General features: G+C 68.6%; 4 protein-coding genes across 5 annotated transcripts; 2 read left to right on the top strand and 2 right to left on the bottom strand.

Annotated features, from left to right (window-relative positions):
* Position 1: 1 nt before the first annotated feature.
* On the bottom strand, positions 2-6,431 carry SLC43A3 (solute carrier family 43 member 3). Of its 2 annotated transcripts, none has more exons than XM_033061845.2 (13): positions 6,343-6,431; positions 3,706-3,953; positions 3,237-3,366; positions 3,031-3,077; positions 2,870-2,946; positions 2,686-2,778; positions 2,371-2,510; positions 2,140-2,246; positions 1,575-1,733; positions 1,381-1,494; positions 952-1,138; positions 573-696; positions 2-252 (listed from the first exon to the last, which is right to left on the bottom strand). In XM_033061845.2, the coding sequence occupies exons 2-13, from the start codon at positions 3,890-3,892 to the stop codon at positions 97-99; spliced, it is 1,521 nt and encodes a 506-aa protein (XP_032917736.1). In that variant the 5' UTR covers positions 3,893-3,953; positions 6,343-6,431; the 3' UTR covers positions 2-96. The 2 variants fall into 2 exon arrangements, with proteins under 2 accessions (XP_032917736.1, XP_032917737.1); XM_033061846.2 differs by lacking the exon at positions 6,343-6,431 and adding an exon at positions 4,378-4,466.
* On the top strand, positions 6,204-8,176 carry LOC116997720 (basic salivary proline-rich protein 1-like). The gene is made up of 2 exons (XM_033062798.1): positions 6,204-6,631; positions 7,429-8,176. Exons 1-2 carry the CDS (start codon positions 6,204-6,206, stop codon positions 8,174-8,176), a joined length of 1,176 nt encoding a protein of 391 aa, XP_032918689.1.
* A 2,238-nt stretch (positions 8,177-10,414) lies between these two features.
* RTN4RL2 (reticulon 4 receptor like 2) lies at positions 10,415-12,445 on the top strand. Its single transcript, XM_033062797.1, is given in 4 exon segments — positions 10,415-10,430; positions 10,645-11,132; positions 11,489-12,094; positions 12,096-12,445. Coding segments are annotated over 4 exon segments (1,251 nt in total). The 3' UTR covers positions 12,237-12,445.
* A 1,007-nt stretch (positions 12,446-13,452) lies between these two features.
* On the bottom strand, positions 13,453-14,421 carry TIMM10 (translocase of inner mitochondrial membrane 10). The gene is made up of 2 exons (XM_033061853.1): positions 14,182-14,421; positions 13,453-13,718 (listed from the first exon to the last, which is right to left on the bottom strand). The coding sequence occupies exons 1-2, from the start codon at positions 14,250-14,252 to the stop codon at positions 13,517-13,519; spliced, it is 273 nt and encodes a 90-aa protein (XP_032917744.1). The 5' UTR covers positions 14,253-14,421; the 3' UTR covers positions 13,453-13,516.
* Positions 14,422-14,708: the final 287 nt, after the last annotated feature.

Genomic DNA, 14,708 nt, shown 5'->3' with positions numbered 1-14,708 from the left:
ATGGAGGGGACAGCGATGTTTATTATCCCCAACCTCCCCACCCCACTGGCACAGCACCCTCAGGCTGGTACAAAAATGGGGTGCTGGGTGTGGGGCTCAGTGTGGGGTCTCAGCGTGGATCTCAGTGCTGGGGGGGGCTGCCAGGGGGGTGCCAGCCATCCCCAACTCCTTGGCTCGCCGCTGGCACTCGCGAGCCACCACCACAGGGCTGACAAAGGCCACCAGCACCACGGCGATGAGCCCCAAGTTCATCTGCAGAGGGAAAGAGGCAGGGGGCTGGGGAGCTGTCCAGAACATCCCTCCAGGACACTTGGGACAGCACCTCCACCTCCCCAGGAGCAGGACACTCATCCCTCCCTGGTGCAGGATCCCCATTTCTCATGGCATAAGACCCCATCCCTCCTGGGGTAAGAACGCCATCCTTCCCAGGCCAGCATCCCCATTTCCCCATGAGGCAGGACCAGGATCCCCATTTTCCTATGGGATGAGACCCCTGTTTCCCCATGTGGCAAGACCCCTTCCCTCCCAGGGCAGGACCCCCATTTCCCTGTGGAGCCACAGGGCACACTCACATAGAAGGGGTCCCCCTGGAGTGGCCCCTGCACCAGGGCGACGCAGGGGTACTGCAACAGGGCCACCAGCGCCGACAGTGCCATGGCCAGCCCGTAGAGCTTCCCAAAGTGCTGCGGGGGGAACCTGCCAGACATCCACATCACCAACGGGCATCTCCTGGCACACTCCTGGCACCTGAGCCCCTGACAGCCCCACGCCGATCCCCTGACCCCTGACACCTCCACCATGCCACCTGCCACGCTCCAGCCCCACCGTCATCCCCTGCTACCCCATCCTGCCCATGCCACGCTGTCCCCTGCCACACCCACAATGCCCGTGTCACCACCCCCTGCCTTCCTGAACCGTTTGTCCCCGGTGGCCGTGGCTGTCCCCACTCACGCGATGGCCAGGAAGGCGGCGTTGCCGCCGTACAGGAAGGAGCGGCTGATGACCTGCAGCACGAAGGTGCCGAACTGGACGGGCAGGACGGGCACGGCGGCAAACACAGAGAACAGCAGGCACTGTGCCACCGTCACCACCAGCGACAGCACCGCCGAGCGCAGGTCTGCCAGCGAGGCCAGGACCCCTGTGGGCATGGGGTCAGGGCATGGGAACACGGTCCCTTCTCCAGGTGCCACAGGCTAGGGCACAGTGATGGTGGCAGCAATGAGGGCATAGGGGACAGTGACCAAAGGACTGGGAGGGGTGGTTACCCCATAGTGCGGGGCCAAGGAGTGCTTCCACTTGGGGTGGAGGGCCGTGGGGGTCATTTATCCTCGGGGCATGGGGCTGGGGGCTCAATTGCCCTTGGGGTGGGGGGATAGTTACCCTCAGGGCGGGGCCCCTTTCCCCGCTTGTGCCGGTCGAGGATGAGGCCGTTCCAGGGGGCACAGAGCACCCCGCAGAGCTGGGTGAAGGCGAAGGCGTTGGTGTAGGTGCTCACTGTGGGGGAGGGGACAGCGTCAGGCGGGCGGGGCCAGCCCCGGGGGTCCCCGCCGTGTCTCCCCCCCACCATGCCTTACCCAGAGCATGGTCTCCCTGCGCCAGGTGCTCCAGCTGCGGGTTGAGGGTGCCAATGAACAGGTAGTGGCGCAGCTGCATCACCGAGAGCCAGGCTACGTGCCAGGCGAAGAGCCAGGAGCAGGCGCAGGCCCGGAACGGCGTGCCGGGGGCGTCCCCACCTGTGCAAGTGTCAGGGCGGGGCGCATACAGACACACCCCCCATACAGACCACAGCCACCTTGTCCCTGCCACCCACTGGGGCCTCACAGCCGCCTGCATGACCCTGTCCATTCAGATGTGTCACCGTTCCCACCCTCTGACCACACCCACACACCGCCACACCCAGCACCCTTCATTTGCATACAGCTGTCTGTCCTCCAGCCACACCCATTAAACCACGCCCTCCATCAGAATACCACGCCCCTTAATTTGCATACAGAATGTTGCCCTCCAACACATCACGCTCAGGTCACACTCCTCATTTACATAGCACCGCCCACAGCCCACCTGGCCGTCCAAGCCCCTCCCCAAATATAAGCCCCACCCCCCCCATTCCCATCCCGAGCAGATTCCCCCTCCCGGCACCTCGAGCTATAGGGGGTTCCAGGGGTGTCTCCTCGGGTCCGGCCTCTCCCGGGGGCTGCTTGTCCTTGTGTGTTCGGTAGGAGCGGGAGCGGCCCGGGCACTGCAGACTGTGGCAGCGCCTGTGTCACCCTGTGTCTGCCTGCCCAGGTGACAGGACCCGCTGCCCACAGGGTGGGACCCTGCCTCCCCTCTCCCCAGAGCCCCAGCAGGGCACAAGCAGCGCCCCCATACCCGTAGTTGTAGTCGGGGGGCAGTGGGTAGGGGATGCGGGTGCGTGGCATCAGGAAGAGGGTGCGCAGGAGGTGCCAGGCACTGCAGGCTGCCAGGAAGAGGAACATGGCCCGCAGGGACAGCCCGTGCTCGTACAGCAGCTGGGGACAAGGACACAGTCAGGGACAGACAGTGGCTGCCACCACCCACTGCTCAGGCCCTAGGTCTGTCCCCAAGTGTGGCCCCGACAGTGTCACAGACTGTGTCCCCAATACATCCATAGACGTTCTCAGCTCTGTCCTCCCCTGCCACCACTGCCATGTCCCTCGCACCCACCTTGACGATGAGGAAGATGGCGGAGGAGGAGTCAAAGGCCCCGTTGTAGAGGGTGATGATGATGGAGCGGTAGTTCCCGAACAGGTTGCCCACCTGTCACCGAGAGACCCCTGTGTGCCATCAGAGCCCTCCCGTGCTGGGCAGGCTGTCCTGCCGTGGGTGTCAGGGCGCAGGGGGAACCCACCTGCATGTTGGTGAGGATGAGGAGCATGCCACCCACCGACAGCATGGACATGGCCGGGAAGAGCAGCACCGCCGTCTCTGGGGACACAGGGGTCAGTGGGAACAGGGGTTACCAAAGAGGTTCCCCCCAGGGCTGGGGACCCCCTGGTCACAAGGTCTCACCTGGGGTGGAGAAGGCGATGAGCAGGGTCCCACCAGTGTAGAGGGAGCTAAAGGGGACAGCAGTGACGCATGGGCATGGGATCCTGGGAATCACGGGTGATTCCCCTACCCCAGTCCCTTGGGAGCCAGGCCATCCCAACAACACCCCATTGCCAGCCCCCCGGCCCAAGCCCTGTCCCCCATGTCCCCCCCAGAGCAGGGCTCACATGGCAATGAGGCGCGCAGCTGTGGTGCCAAAGCGGTCAAAGACAACGCCCATGAGGAAGGTCATGAAGTTGTTCATGAAGGAGCCGATGGTGAAGACCAGGGAGAACTGTTCATCCTGCCCGCTGCAGTCTGGCGATGGCCATAAATGGGGCATGGGGACACAGAGACATGGGCATGGGGACACCAGGAATACCGGGGTGCGGGGACGCAGGCACCCGGAGACACAGGTCAGCAGAGATGCAGGGGACACTGGGCATGTGGGGACACCACGGACATGACAGTACTGGAGCCATGGACAGCAGGCACATGGGCTTGGAGAAGGTGAGTACGTGGAACATCGCGGGGCATCAGGACATTACAGACAGCAAAGACATAGGCATAGGCACAGTGGGAACATGGGACAGCACAGGGCATCAGGACAGCAGGGTCACGAGTCTGGGGACCATGGGGACAGGTGGGGGTCCATACCAGACCCCAGGGTGAGGTTGGGACTGGGGGTGGCAGAGGGCTGGCACAGCTCCTTGAAGTAGCCCAGGTCCTTGAGGACGAAGACGAGGGAGGCCCAGCCGAAGATGATGCCGCAGAAGGCGCCGCACTCCAGCAGCCCCGACAGGAGCGTCCCCAGGCGCTTGGCCAGCCCCGCGCCCCCCGCCATGTCTCCTGCCCAGGTGGCCACCGGCCTGGGCTGTCACCAGCCTGGGGCGTCTTCGTCGAGTCTGTGGGCGACAAAGGCCGAGCATCACACCATGCTGGCACCCATCATGCTGGCACAGGGACGCCTGGGGTGCACATGGCAGCACGTGGCCACCTGGGCAAAGGTCACCGTGACCCCAGCTCTGCCTGGCCACAGCGGCTGGTACCAGTGTCCCCCCATGTGCCAGGGCACAGGGCAGGGCCCTGCAGCAGCCAGGGCTCACACACGTCAGGACAGCTGTTGGCATGTGGCACATGGCTGTTTATATGCACAAACACAGTTACAGGTGCACACTTGTGTTTACAGGAGCACACACAGATTTTTGGGAACACACACACACATACATGGGCACACACACATTGCCAAGTGCACACTGCTGTTTACAGGCACACACACGTGGCTGCATGCACACACACAGCTTTACAGACATGCACACCTGCACACACCTGCCAAGGTACCTGCTGCCTCCCGTCCTGCTCCCCTCACCCACCTACACGAGGCCAGGCCCTCCTGTTGCCACTGTCGACCTTCACTGCTGCCGTGGAGTTTGAACCCAGGCAGCGTGGCTGGGATGCACCTCCTCACCCCCACTGACTTCCCCCTAATCTCCCAGGAGCACACGCGGGTCCCCCGGGCTGCTGGTCCCCCATAGTGCCTTGGGCTCCCTGATAGCACCAGGGGACCTCGATGGGGGCTCGGTCCCCCCACTGCGGCAGGACACCCCTGTGCTGTCCCTACTGCCCTGAGCCAGCCTGGCCCAGGACCTGGGACAACCATGGGGACGCTGGCACACTGCTGGGCATCCTGATGAATTCTCTGGTGACAAAACACCCCAGGGAGCACCAACATCCTCCCAGGGACATCGGCATCCCTAAGCGACCTGGCACAGTCACCGGGACACTGGCACACTGCTTCACACCCTGGTGTGAGCACTGGGGGTGCCATGACAACACACCTCACCCTAGGGACACCTGCACTCTGCTGGGGACCTGGCACAGCCCTTGGGAAACTGGCATTCTTCCTGGTGATGCTGGCACAGCCCCTGGGGACATTGGCACCCCCGTGGGGACACTAACATACACACACCCCCACCCCCGGGGCCTGGCACAGTGCTTGGGAAACTGGCAGAATTCCTGGAGATGCTGGCACAATCCCTGGGGACACAGGCACGCTGCAGGGGACGGTGACACACAGCCCATGGGGCCCTCCCTTAGGGACACTGGCACTGTTCTCAGGGACACTGTCACATCTCTGGGACCGTGGCACTCCCCTGGGGATCCTGTCACGTCTCCAGGAATCCCCTCACACTGCTGGGGACCATGACATGCCTCCTGGGGATGCTGCCACCCCAAGCACTGCACTGTACTGGGGGCTGTCACCGTGCTGGGGCTGACAAGAGGTCACTCCATATGAGCAGTCAGGACTCTCCCATGACCCACAGCTGGCTGTCAAGGGCACATCACCCCCAGTTCAGTGTCCCCCGTGTCCCCCCACCTCGCTCATCCAGACACAGTCTGGCTCTGCTACAGCGAGCCGCTCTCACCGTGACACTGTCCAGGCCCTGCTGTAATGTCCGGTAATGAGGCTATAATTATTACAGTGACCAGCAGCTAAAGATAAACCTGGGTAGAGCCGAGCGGGGGCAGACCCGGGGGGAGCTGTACTATTTTTAGCCACTCAGCTTGAGGGCTGGGGCTGTGGCATCAGGTTGGGGGGCAGCGGGGGTCACTGCCTTGGGCACCCCAAGCCACTCACTATTGGTGTCAGCCACGGAGCCTTCCTGGGCTGTCCTGGACACGCTGTCCCTGCCAGCCACACTGGTGAGTCCCCATAGCAGCGACCCTCCCATACTGGTGAGGCCCCCAGACTGGTGAGCCCTCCCCGAGGGAGCAGGAGGATGCGGCTCGGGCCGGAGTTCACAGCATCAGTGACTCAGTCCCCTCTCTTCCTGCTTCGTCCTCCCAGCTCCCCGCGGGCCGTGAAGGAGGTAGGTGAGGTCACAGCGCCTCTGGGGGCTGCCAAAGGGCTGGGGCCCCCTCCCCACCCCGCTGCCCCCCGCGGGAGGGGCTGATCTGGGGTGGCCAGCTCCGGCCGCGGGGACTTGCCCCGCACACGTGTTGCGGGGGGACACACGCGTGGTGCCGGGGCTGGGCAGCCGTGGGGCCCCGCCGTGCCATCCCCCCGAGCCTGCCCCACGGCCGCGGGGCCGACTCAGCCCCGCCGCTCGGCCACGCGCGCCCCCGGCGCCGCCCCGAATACCCCGGACGTCCGCATGGCGTCCACGCCGAGCCCAGCCCGGCAGAGCACAGGCTCAGGGCCCTCCGTCTCCCCTTTCTCCCGGTCACAACCCCCCTCCCGCAGCCGCTCCGTGTCCATCCGGGCTCCTCCCGCCGCATCCCCGCGCCGCTCACCGCCTCCCGCCCGGCCCGGCGGGGAGAGGAGCGGGCTCTCCCCGCCCCGGCGTCCCCGGTGCTCCCGATGCTCCCGCGCTGCCCCCGATGCCGCGCCCCCCCCGCGGCGGGCGGAGCGGCCGGGCGGGCCCCGCCCCTGGGCGCGGCGGTTCGCGGGGGTGCGGGAGGCGGCCTCGGTGGAGCGGCCGCGGTCACCCGCGGGTCCGCCCAGGAGGGGCCGTCCCGGCACGGAGCCCTTCCCCGGTGCCGCCCCTGCGCCCCCCGCGGGTGCCGCCCTCGGCGTCTCCAGGTGTGACACCTTACCTGGTGTGACACCTTGCCTGGTGTCCCCAGGGTGCGCTCCTGCTGGCACCACCCTCGGGCCTTGGATCACCCTTCTGGTCACTCTTGGGCCAGCTCTCAGGGGTGCTTGGGTCCCCCCTTAGGCCATTCCTGGACACCCCAGGGCTAACCTTGGGCTATCCCTGGGCCGCTCCAGCTGTGCCATCCCAGAGCCATTCCTATTCCCGTTCCCACCCCGCTCTGTTGTGCTGTGTCCCCTGCCTGTGCCTGGTCCCCCATCCCTGCCTTCGCCCCACCCAGGACACTCCCGTCCCTCCCGTCACCGTCCTCTCGGCCACATCCTCTCCTCTGTCCCTCGGTCCATCCACCAGTGCTTGCAGACACCTGGTCTGTCCCCACCTGTCCCCACTGCTCCAACCTCTCATCTGTTCTGCCAGCTGCCCTTCTGTCTGCTCATCACCCGTCCATCTGTCCATCACCCATCCATCTGTCTATCACCCATCCATCTGTCCATCATCCGTCTATCTGTCCCTGTCCATCTGTCCCACTCCAACCACAACTCTATCCATCCCATCCATCCCACAACCATCCAGCTGCCCATAATCTGCCCTTCCTTCCACTCGTCCATCTGTCTGTCCTCTCATCTTCCACTCGTCCACCCCGTCTCCAGATTTTCTCCGTACATCTGGCTGTCCATCTGTCCTTCTCTCCTTATGTCCATCAATCCATCCCCCACCTCTCTGTCCACCCGCCTGTCCCCTCCTTCCATCCGTCCGTCCATCCCCCCTGTCTCCAGCTCCCCAGGCGGGTGGGCACCAGCACCCACAGCCCCCCCAGGGCGGGCTCCCCTCCCCTGGCCACACCAGCGCTGTCCGGCCGAGGAACTCCGCGGCCGGGCTGGGGGCACGGGCGGGGGGAGCGGATGGCGGCCCCTGAGTCAGCCCCGCGCCGCCCACGCCCCCTCCCACGGGTGCCGCCGCACCAGCTTGTGGCATTTCGCTCGCCGGAGACGGCGCCGCAAACACGCGCCGGTGCCAGCCGGTGCCGCCGCAGCCCGCGCGGCCACGCGTCCCCCCCCACGCGCGGCACCGGCGTGGGGCCCGAGCGGGGCCGGTGCTTCCCGCACCGCCGCCACCCGCTCTGCCCCGGGACGGGCAGGGCAGCGGCGGCACCACGGACAGCGCCGGGCCGGCACCGCGAACAGCGCCGCGGTCCCGCGTGGGTGCGCGCACCGCCGCCCCCCGCGCCCTCCCGGCGGGTCGCTGGGAGCGGGACCCCCGGCCCCGCCGCACCCGCCCCGGGGGCAGCCCCGCGGGGTCCCGCCGTCCGTGGGGGCACCAGAGCCCGGGGCCGGTCCAGGGAGCGCGGGACAAAGGGAGGGAGGGACGGACGGACAGACGCACGGACGGACGGACGGAGACCACCCTCTGTGTCCCTCGCTCACAGCTCCCCACGCGAGCCCCGCGTCTATCCCCATGGGGGGAACCCATCACACCCCGGTGCGCCCATTGGGGGTCCCCCTTGCGAATCCCGATGGGCGTGTCCCCCGTGAACGCCCGCGGCGCATCCCGCGCTGTCCCCGCTGTCCCCACTGTCCCCCCCGGGAGTCCCCGCGCCCACCCCTGTCCCGCCTGGGGCGGGCCGGCCCGGGAAGGGTTAAGCGGCGGGGCCGGCGCGGGGGGCGGAGCGGCCGCCCCGGGATAAGGCGCGGCGCGGGGAGGGCTCAGCCCCACGGAGCCGCGGGCAGCGCCGCGCCGAGCCCACCCGTGCCCGAGCCCGAGCCCACCCGTGCCATGCCCCGGGGCGGCGGCGGCTGCTGCTCCCGGCGGCGCGGCGGGGGCGAAGGGGGCGAGCAGCCCCCCCGGCACCGGCCATGACCCCGCGGGTGGGCAGCGCCTGAGCGGCCGCCCCACCATGCGGCCCCCCACGGCTCGGGACCTGCCCCCAGGTAGGCGCGGGGTCGGGCGGGGTCCCACGGGTGTCGGGTGAACCCTGGGGTGTCACCCGGAGACCTCGGTCCCGGCTCGGGGTGCCCCGCGGCGCTCGGGGTGCGGGTGCCCCGGGGTGCGTGGGGAGCCCCGGGGTGCGCGGGGACCCCGGGGTCGCCCCGGAACGCACAGCCCGGCGTGGGGGCGCAGTGTCGGGGCATCCCAGGTTGAGTCTCCCGCGACCCCCGACTGCTGACGCGAGGGTGCCTCCGAGCCACGAGGTGCCTGCTGCCAGCCCAGCCCGAAGTGTGGCTGTCTCGTGATCCTCGGGGTATCCGGTGCCACCCCGGGACCCCCAGACCACCGTGGGGGTGCCCCACGACACGTGGGTACTCGGTGCCGTCCCGGGCCCCCCCGGACGGCGTGGGGGAGCCCCGCGAAGCCCGGCACACCCTCCGCAGCACCGCCGTGCATAGCTCGGCTTCTGGGCGCTCCACGGTCCACGGGGTACCCGGTGCCACCCCAAGACCCCCAGCCCGGAGTGTGGGTACCCCACGATCCCCAGCGGGGTGTGCCCCACGACCCAAGGGCTACGCGGTGCCACTCCCGGACCTCCAGCCCGGCATGGAGACGCCCCACAATTCACAATGTGGGCACCGCCGGGGAGCCGGGAGTGCCTGGGTCACCCCGCGGGTGGGTGCCGCGGGTCTGTGGGGTACCCGCAAGTACCGGGGTGGGGGGGTTTGGCACCCGGGGAGGGGGGAAGCTGAGAACCGGTGACTTCAGCTCCCAACTGAGTCAGCCCGCGGCGTGGGGGAGTGACAGATGGGACGCGGGTGGGGGGCGCACGCCGGCACGGGGCGCCGGGGGAGGGGGGCGGCGCTGAGCAGATGCGCCGGACGCCTCCGTGGGTGGGTGGGGGGTGGGTACCCCCCCAACTCGTGGAGCACCGGCAGAGGGGAAGGGAGGGAAGGGGGCGGTGGGACCCCTCGGTGCATCTCCGGTGTGACCTCCGGTGGCACCGGAGGGTCCCACCGCCCCCCTCCTTCCTCTCCCCTCCCCCGGTAGCGGCGACTGGGCGCATCCACGCATCCCCGGGCGTGGATCCAGGCCGCCGGGCTGAATTATGGATGAAGCTCTCGGGTTGCAGCCTGAGGGGGGGGATGGACACGGGTGGGGGGGGGAAGAAGGGGGGGATGCTGAACACCCGGAGCGGCGGCGCGTGTCGTCAGCCCGCGCCCACGCGTGCCCCGCCCCACACGTGGCCGCGGCACGCGCGCACGTGGCACCGCCCCGTTTGGGGAGGGGGCACGGACCCCCCCCCAGATTGGGGTGAGGGGGGTCCTAGGGGTCTGTGGCCCTGTGAGGAGTTCTGGTGGACCGTGGGGCTGGCATGGTCCCGCAGGAGTGTGGCCACGGCAGGGGGGTCAGAGAGCTTCGGGGGTCCCTGGGGAGCACGGCCCCAGTGGCAGGAACGACCCCAGGAGGTCGCAGGTGGACAGACACTTTTTGGGGTGCCCATCCATGGTGCTGTGCAGCAGCATAGCCCTGGGGGGGTCTCTGGGGAGCACAGTCCCTTGGGCTGGTCTGGGTCTGGGGGCTGCAAGGGGTGCTCAGTGCTATTGGTGGTCATGACCTTGGAATTCTCCTCGGGGACTGTGGTCCTAGGGATCTCCTAGGGGGCCGTGGCCGTGTGGGTGAGCACAGTGCCCACCTCGGGGTGTCCATCCCTACGGGGTGGTGATGACCTTGGCACTCTCCTCGGGATCCATGGCCCTATGGAGCTGGCATGGCTTTGGAGGGCTTCTAGGAGAGCCCAGCCCCACGGGGTTGTCATGACCTTGGGATTCTCCAGGGAAACCATGGCCCTAAGGGTGGGTACAGTCCTGGGGGCCTCCTTGGGGCGCCCAACCCTATGGAATGATCAGGACCTTGGGACTCTCCCAAGGAGCCACGGCTCGATGACAGGGTGGGCACGGCCCCGGGGGGCTCTGTGGGCCGCGGTTGCCGGGGGGCTGCGGGGGGCGGGCGGCGGCGGCGCGGGGGTCGGGGACGCGCGGTGCCCCGCGCTGACGCCCCGCTGTGCCCTCAGGCGGGCGCCCGGCGGCCCTGCTGCTGCTGGCGGCGCTGGTGTGGGTGCCCGGCGGGGCTCCCGCCTGCCCCGCGCTCTGCACCTGCTACGTCTCGCCGCCCACCGTCAGCTGCCAGGCCAACAACTTCTCCTCGGTGCCCGCGGGGCTCCCGCCCGGCGCCCGCCGCCTCTTCCTGCAGAACAACGTCATCGGGGCGCTGCGGGCGGGCACCTTCGGGCCCAGCACCGTCACCCTCTGGCTCTACTCCAACAACATCTCCTCCATCCAGCCGGGCACCTTCCGCCACCTGCCCGCCCTGGAGGAGCTCGACCTGGGTGACAACCCGCACCTCCGCGTCCTGGCCCCCGACACCTTCCACGGCCTCCACCGCCTCCAGGCCCTGCACCTGTACCGGTGCCGGCTGGCCAGCCTGCCCAGCGGCATCTTCCGCGGCCTCCGCAGCCTCCAGTACCTCTACCTGCAGGAGAACGGGCTGCTCTACCTCCAGGTGGGTGAGGTGGGGTGGTGGGCGATGGGTGGGACCAGGCAGGGTAACGGGTGACAACCCATGGAGACAGGATGTGGGACGAGGTGATGCTGACAGGGCCAGGAGATGCTGAGAGAGCAGGGTGATGGCCGTGGGGCAGGACCGTGGGTGACACCAGCACGGCAGGGACATGGGACAAGGTCTTCCATAATGTTCATGGAGCAGGGATAGAGGAGAGGGTGACTGGTGATGCTGGCAGGACTAGGACCCATGGCAGGGCGGTGGGGCCCATATCAGGGACTCTCTAGGTGATGCCCACCAGGCAGAACTGCACTGTGGACCCCACCCCACGCCCACCCCTCTCCCATTCCCTGCAGGACGACCTCTTTGCCGACCTGGCCAACCTAAGCCACCTCTTCCTGCACGGCAACCGGCTGCGGGCGCTGTCGGAGGGCGTCTTCCGGGGGCTGTCGAGCCTGGACCGCCTGCTGCTGCACGCCAACCGGCTGGCAGCCATCCACCGCCGCGCCTTCGGGGGGCTGGCGCGCCTCACCATCCTCTACCTGTTCAACAACAGCCTGGTGGCCCTGCCCGGGGACCCGCTGGCTGCGCTGCCCTCGCTGCAGTTCCTGCGCCTCAACGCCAACCCCTGGGCCTGCGACTGCCGTGCGCGCCCGCTCTGGGCCTGGTTCCGCCGCACACGCGTCTCCAGCTCCCCGGTACCGTGCGCCAGCCCCCCGCACCGCCGCGGCACCGACCTGCGCCACCTCCGCCCCCGCGACTTCGACGCCTGCCCCGAGGACGATGACGACGAAGGCGAGGAGATGGAAGATGGCAACGGCGGCGGCGGCAATGGGGTGGCGGTGATGGGCACCCCGGGGCGGGCGCTGGGTCGTCCGGGCACCCTCCCGGCCGCGCCGCCCTCTGCCTTCTACCGCGACGGGCTGCCCCCCCACGACCTGCGGGGATCCCAGCCCCGGCCGCCCCCCCCCGTCCCGTGACTCCCGCGGGCCCCCCGAGGACGCCAGCTGCCCCCATGACCCCTGTGCCCCCATGGCCACCGCCGTGCCCCACCGGCCCCCCGTCCTCCTGCCCCTCCTGGCTCTGATCCTGCCCCGACTCTGAGCCCCCCTCGGCGCCCCAGGGGGTCCCGGCTCCTCGGGGCGCCCGTGCCCCCCTTGTCCCCGGGGGAGGCCTCAAGAACTGTGGGGAACAGTCGGCGGGTGGGGGCCGCAGGATGCAGAAGGGGGTCCCCTCCCATCCTGAGCGGGAAAAACCCCCAACAGGAACCAAAAGGTGGGAAATTATTTATTAAAAATGGTCTTATTTTGGGAGAGCGGGGCCTGGCTGCTGTGGATGGGCCGCTGCCGTTCCAGGTCACCGCCTGCCGCTCCTGAAATATTGATGGGAGCGGCGGGTGGCAGGGCAGCGAGGCGTGCAGGGCGCTGCGGGGGGGACAGACGGACACCCCCCGCGGGGTGTGGGGCCACACGCACCCCCCGAGAGGTGCCACACACCCAGCGCCGCCGCGGGGCCGGTGACACGCGGGCTCCCGTGACGCCGACACCCCGCACCCCTCGCAGAGTGCTGGCGGGTGTCACGGGAGCCGCGGGGTGCGGATCCACCCCCGCGCCATCACCCGCGCCCTGCACAGCCTGACCCACTTCCCGCAGGCGCTAGCACACAGATGGAGCACACGCTGCCGGGCTGTGGGAGCAGGGACACGGCCCGCCCCCTGCCCTCTGTCCCTCTGGGTGTGTGACATCCCCGGGCTGCCCCTCGGCAGGTGTCCCTCAGCGGGTGTAACTCCCTGGGTGCCCGTGTGCCTCGGCTCCCTTGTCCCCTGCAGCTGTCCCCGGGGGTGGGTAGGGGTGTCTGTCTGTATGTGTGCAGACTGTCCCCACGTGGCTGTCCCTCATGCCCCCTCCCCTGCGGTTCTCTGGCTGTCCCCACGTGGTCTTTGCCCTGGCAGAGATGTCCCTGGGATGTCCCCACACGGTCCCATCCGTGTATCCTCAACTGGGGCTGGGTGTCCTGGGGGTGTCCCTGTGCCCTGCCCCTCCAGCGCTGCGTCCCTGTGCAGGGACCCGACTGTCCCCTCTGGTGACCCTCGGCACAGACAGACAGGGAGGGGCTGAGCCCTGTCCCACCCCACTGGGGATTACAAGGGGCTCAGCCCAGCTCTGCCTAATCCAGGAGATTACACGGGCTGGGCCCAGCCGGGAGGGGCACCCAGGGGTGCCCCCCACAAGGACACGGCACGTGGCAGCTGGGGACAGCAAGGGGAGCTCCCAGCAGCAGCAACCACGAGCACCACGTACCCCAACACACGGCCACAGGGTGGGTTTGGGGGGCGAGGGGAACACAGTAGACGCCCCAGGTTTATTGGGGTGCGGGGTGGGGGCTCAGGCAGTGCCGGTGCCCTGCTGCATTCGCTTGAGAAGCTCCTCGTCCTGCAGCGACAGCTCCGTCAGCTTCTTGCCCATTCGCTCGTGCACCTCCAGGTACTTGGCGACGCAGCGGTCCAGGCACACGCATTCCCCTTTGGACAGCTCCGACTCCTTGTAGTGCGGGGGGACGCACTTGCGGTGGCACGCCTGGGTCATCCTGCATGGACCGCACCGCGCCTGAGCCCCGCGCCACCCAGGACCCGGCCCCGCACCCCAGCACACCCTGTACCCCGCCATGGCCACCCCCGAGACCCAGCCCGGCATCTCAGCACCTCCCGTAACCCCGTTATCGCCATCCCCAGCACCCCAAGCCTTGGCACCCCAACCCCTCCTGTACCCCTATTATCACCGACCGGAACCCCGTACTCTGCACCCCAACAAGCCCAGTGTCCCCCGTCATCGCCATCCGGGCACCCCTTGGACCCCTCACCGTCCCCCATCCTCAGGCATCTCCGGTTCCCCCCCTCCATTTCCCGGGTATCTCCTAGGACCCCCTGCATTCCCCTACAACCCCAGCACCCAGGGTTCCCCAGTGCGTCTGACACCCGCTATTGTCCCCCAAGCCGCGGACCGCCCCCGGTACCCCAACACCCCCAATGCCCCCTCCCGGCGGGCCGCACCGATTGTACATGTCGGCCATCATCTCAACCTCCAGTTCGGCCGCCAGCTGCTGAGCCCGCAGCGGATCCATGGCGGCCAGCACCGGCCCCGCTCGGTCCCAGACCCGATCACGGTCCCTCTAGGCCCGACCCCGCTCGGATCTGCCCCGTTGGACCCTCACGGTCCCTCTCTGCTCGGGACCCGGCGGCGGCTCCCTGCAGGAACCACGTGGGCGCCGCGCTTCCGCCCACCCGCGCGCCGCTCCCGCCCCCAGCCGGCTCCGACCAATCGCGTGCAGGAAGAGGCGGGACCACGGGTGCATCTCTGCCGCTGATTGGTCCCAGCAACGGGGCGTGGCCTCGGTAGAGCGGCGGGAGGGGGTGGCAGAGCGCGCACTGGGCTCGGCCTTTGCCCCGAAGGGGGCGTGGTCACTGGGAAAGGGCGTGGTCAGACAGAAGGGGCGTGGTCAACCCCGCGACCTCACCCGGGCATGGCCGGGGGGCTTCGGGTCCCTCCCTCTCATTCTCACCCTCTGTGCCCCCTGTTC

The sequence above is a fragment of the Catharus ustulatus genome, chromosome 6 (genome assembly GCF_009819885.2).
Source record: "Catharus ustulatus isolate bCatUst1 chromosome 6, bCatUst1.pri.v2, whole genome shotgun sequence".
NCBI classification, from domain to species: domain Eukaryota; kingdom Metazoa; phylum Chordata; class Aves; order Passeriformes; family Turdidae; genus Catharus; species Catharus ustulatus.
This window is presented reverse-complemented; position numbering and strand designations above follow the sequence as displayed.

What these genes read in the sequence shown, in the direction of transcription:
- LOC116997720 (XM_033062798.1), top strand. Translation starts at nt 6,204, where the DNA reads ATGGCGTCCACGCCGAGCCCAGCCCGGCAGAGCACAGGCTCAGGGCCC. An exon ending in GCCGCCCTCGGCGTCTCCAG is followed by an intron (nt 6,632 to 7,428) that starts GTGTGACACCTT and finishes CCAGCTCCCCAG; the next exon opens with GCGGGTGGGCACCAGCACCC.
- TIMM10 (XM_033061853.1), bottom strand. Translation starts at nt 14,252, where the DNA reads ATGGATCCGCTGCGGGCTCAGCAGCTGGCGGCCGAACTGGAGGTTGAG. An exon ending in ATGGCCGACATGTACAATCG is followed by an intron (nt 13,719 to 14,181) that starts GTGCGGCCCGCC and finishes CGGTCCATGCAG; the next exon opens with GATGACCCAGGCGTGCCACC.
- SLC43A3 (XM_033061845.2), bottom strand. Translation starts at nt 3,892, where the DNA reads ATGGCGGGGGGCGCGGGGCTGGCCAAGCGCCTGGGGACGCTCCTGTCG. An exon ending in GCTGCGCGCCTCATTGCCAT is followed by an intron (nt 3,078 to 3,236) that starts GTGAGCCCTGCT and finishes TGTCCCCTTTAG; the next exon opens with CTCCCTCTACACTGGTGGGA. An exon ending in TCCAGGGGGACCCCTTCTAT is followed by an intron (nt 253 to 572) that starts GTGAGTGTGCCC and finishes TTCCCTCTGCAG; the next exon opens with ATGAACTTGGGGCTCATCGC.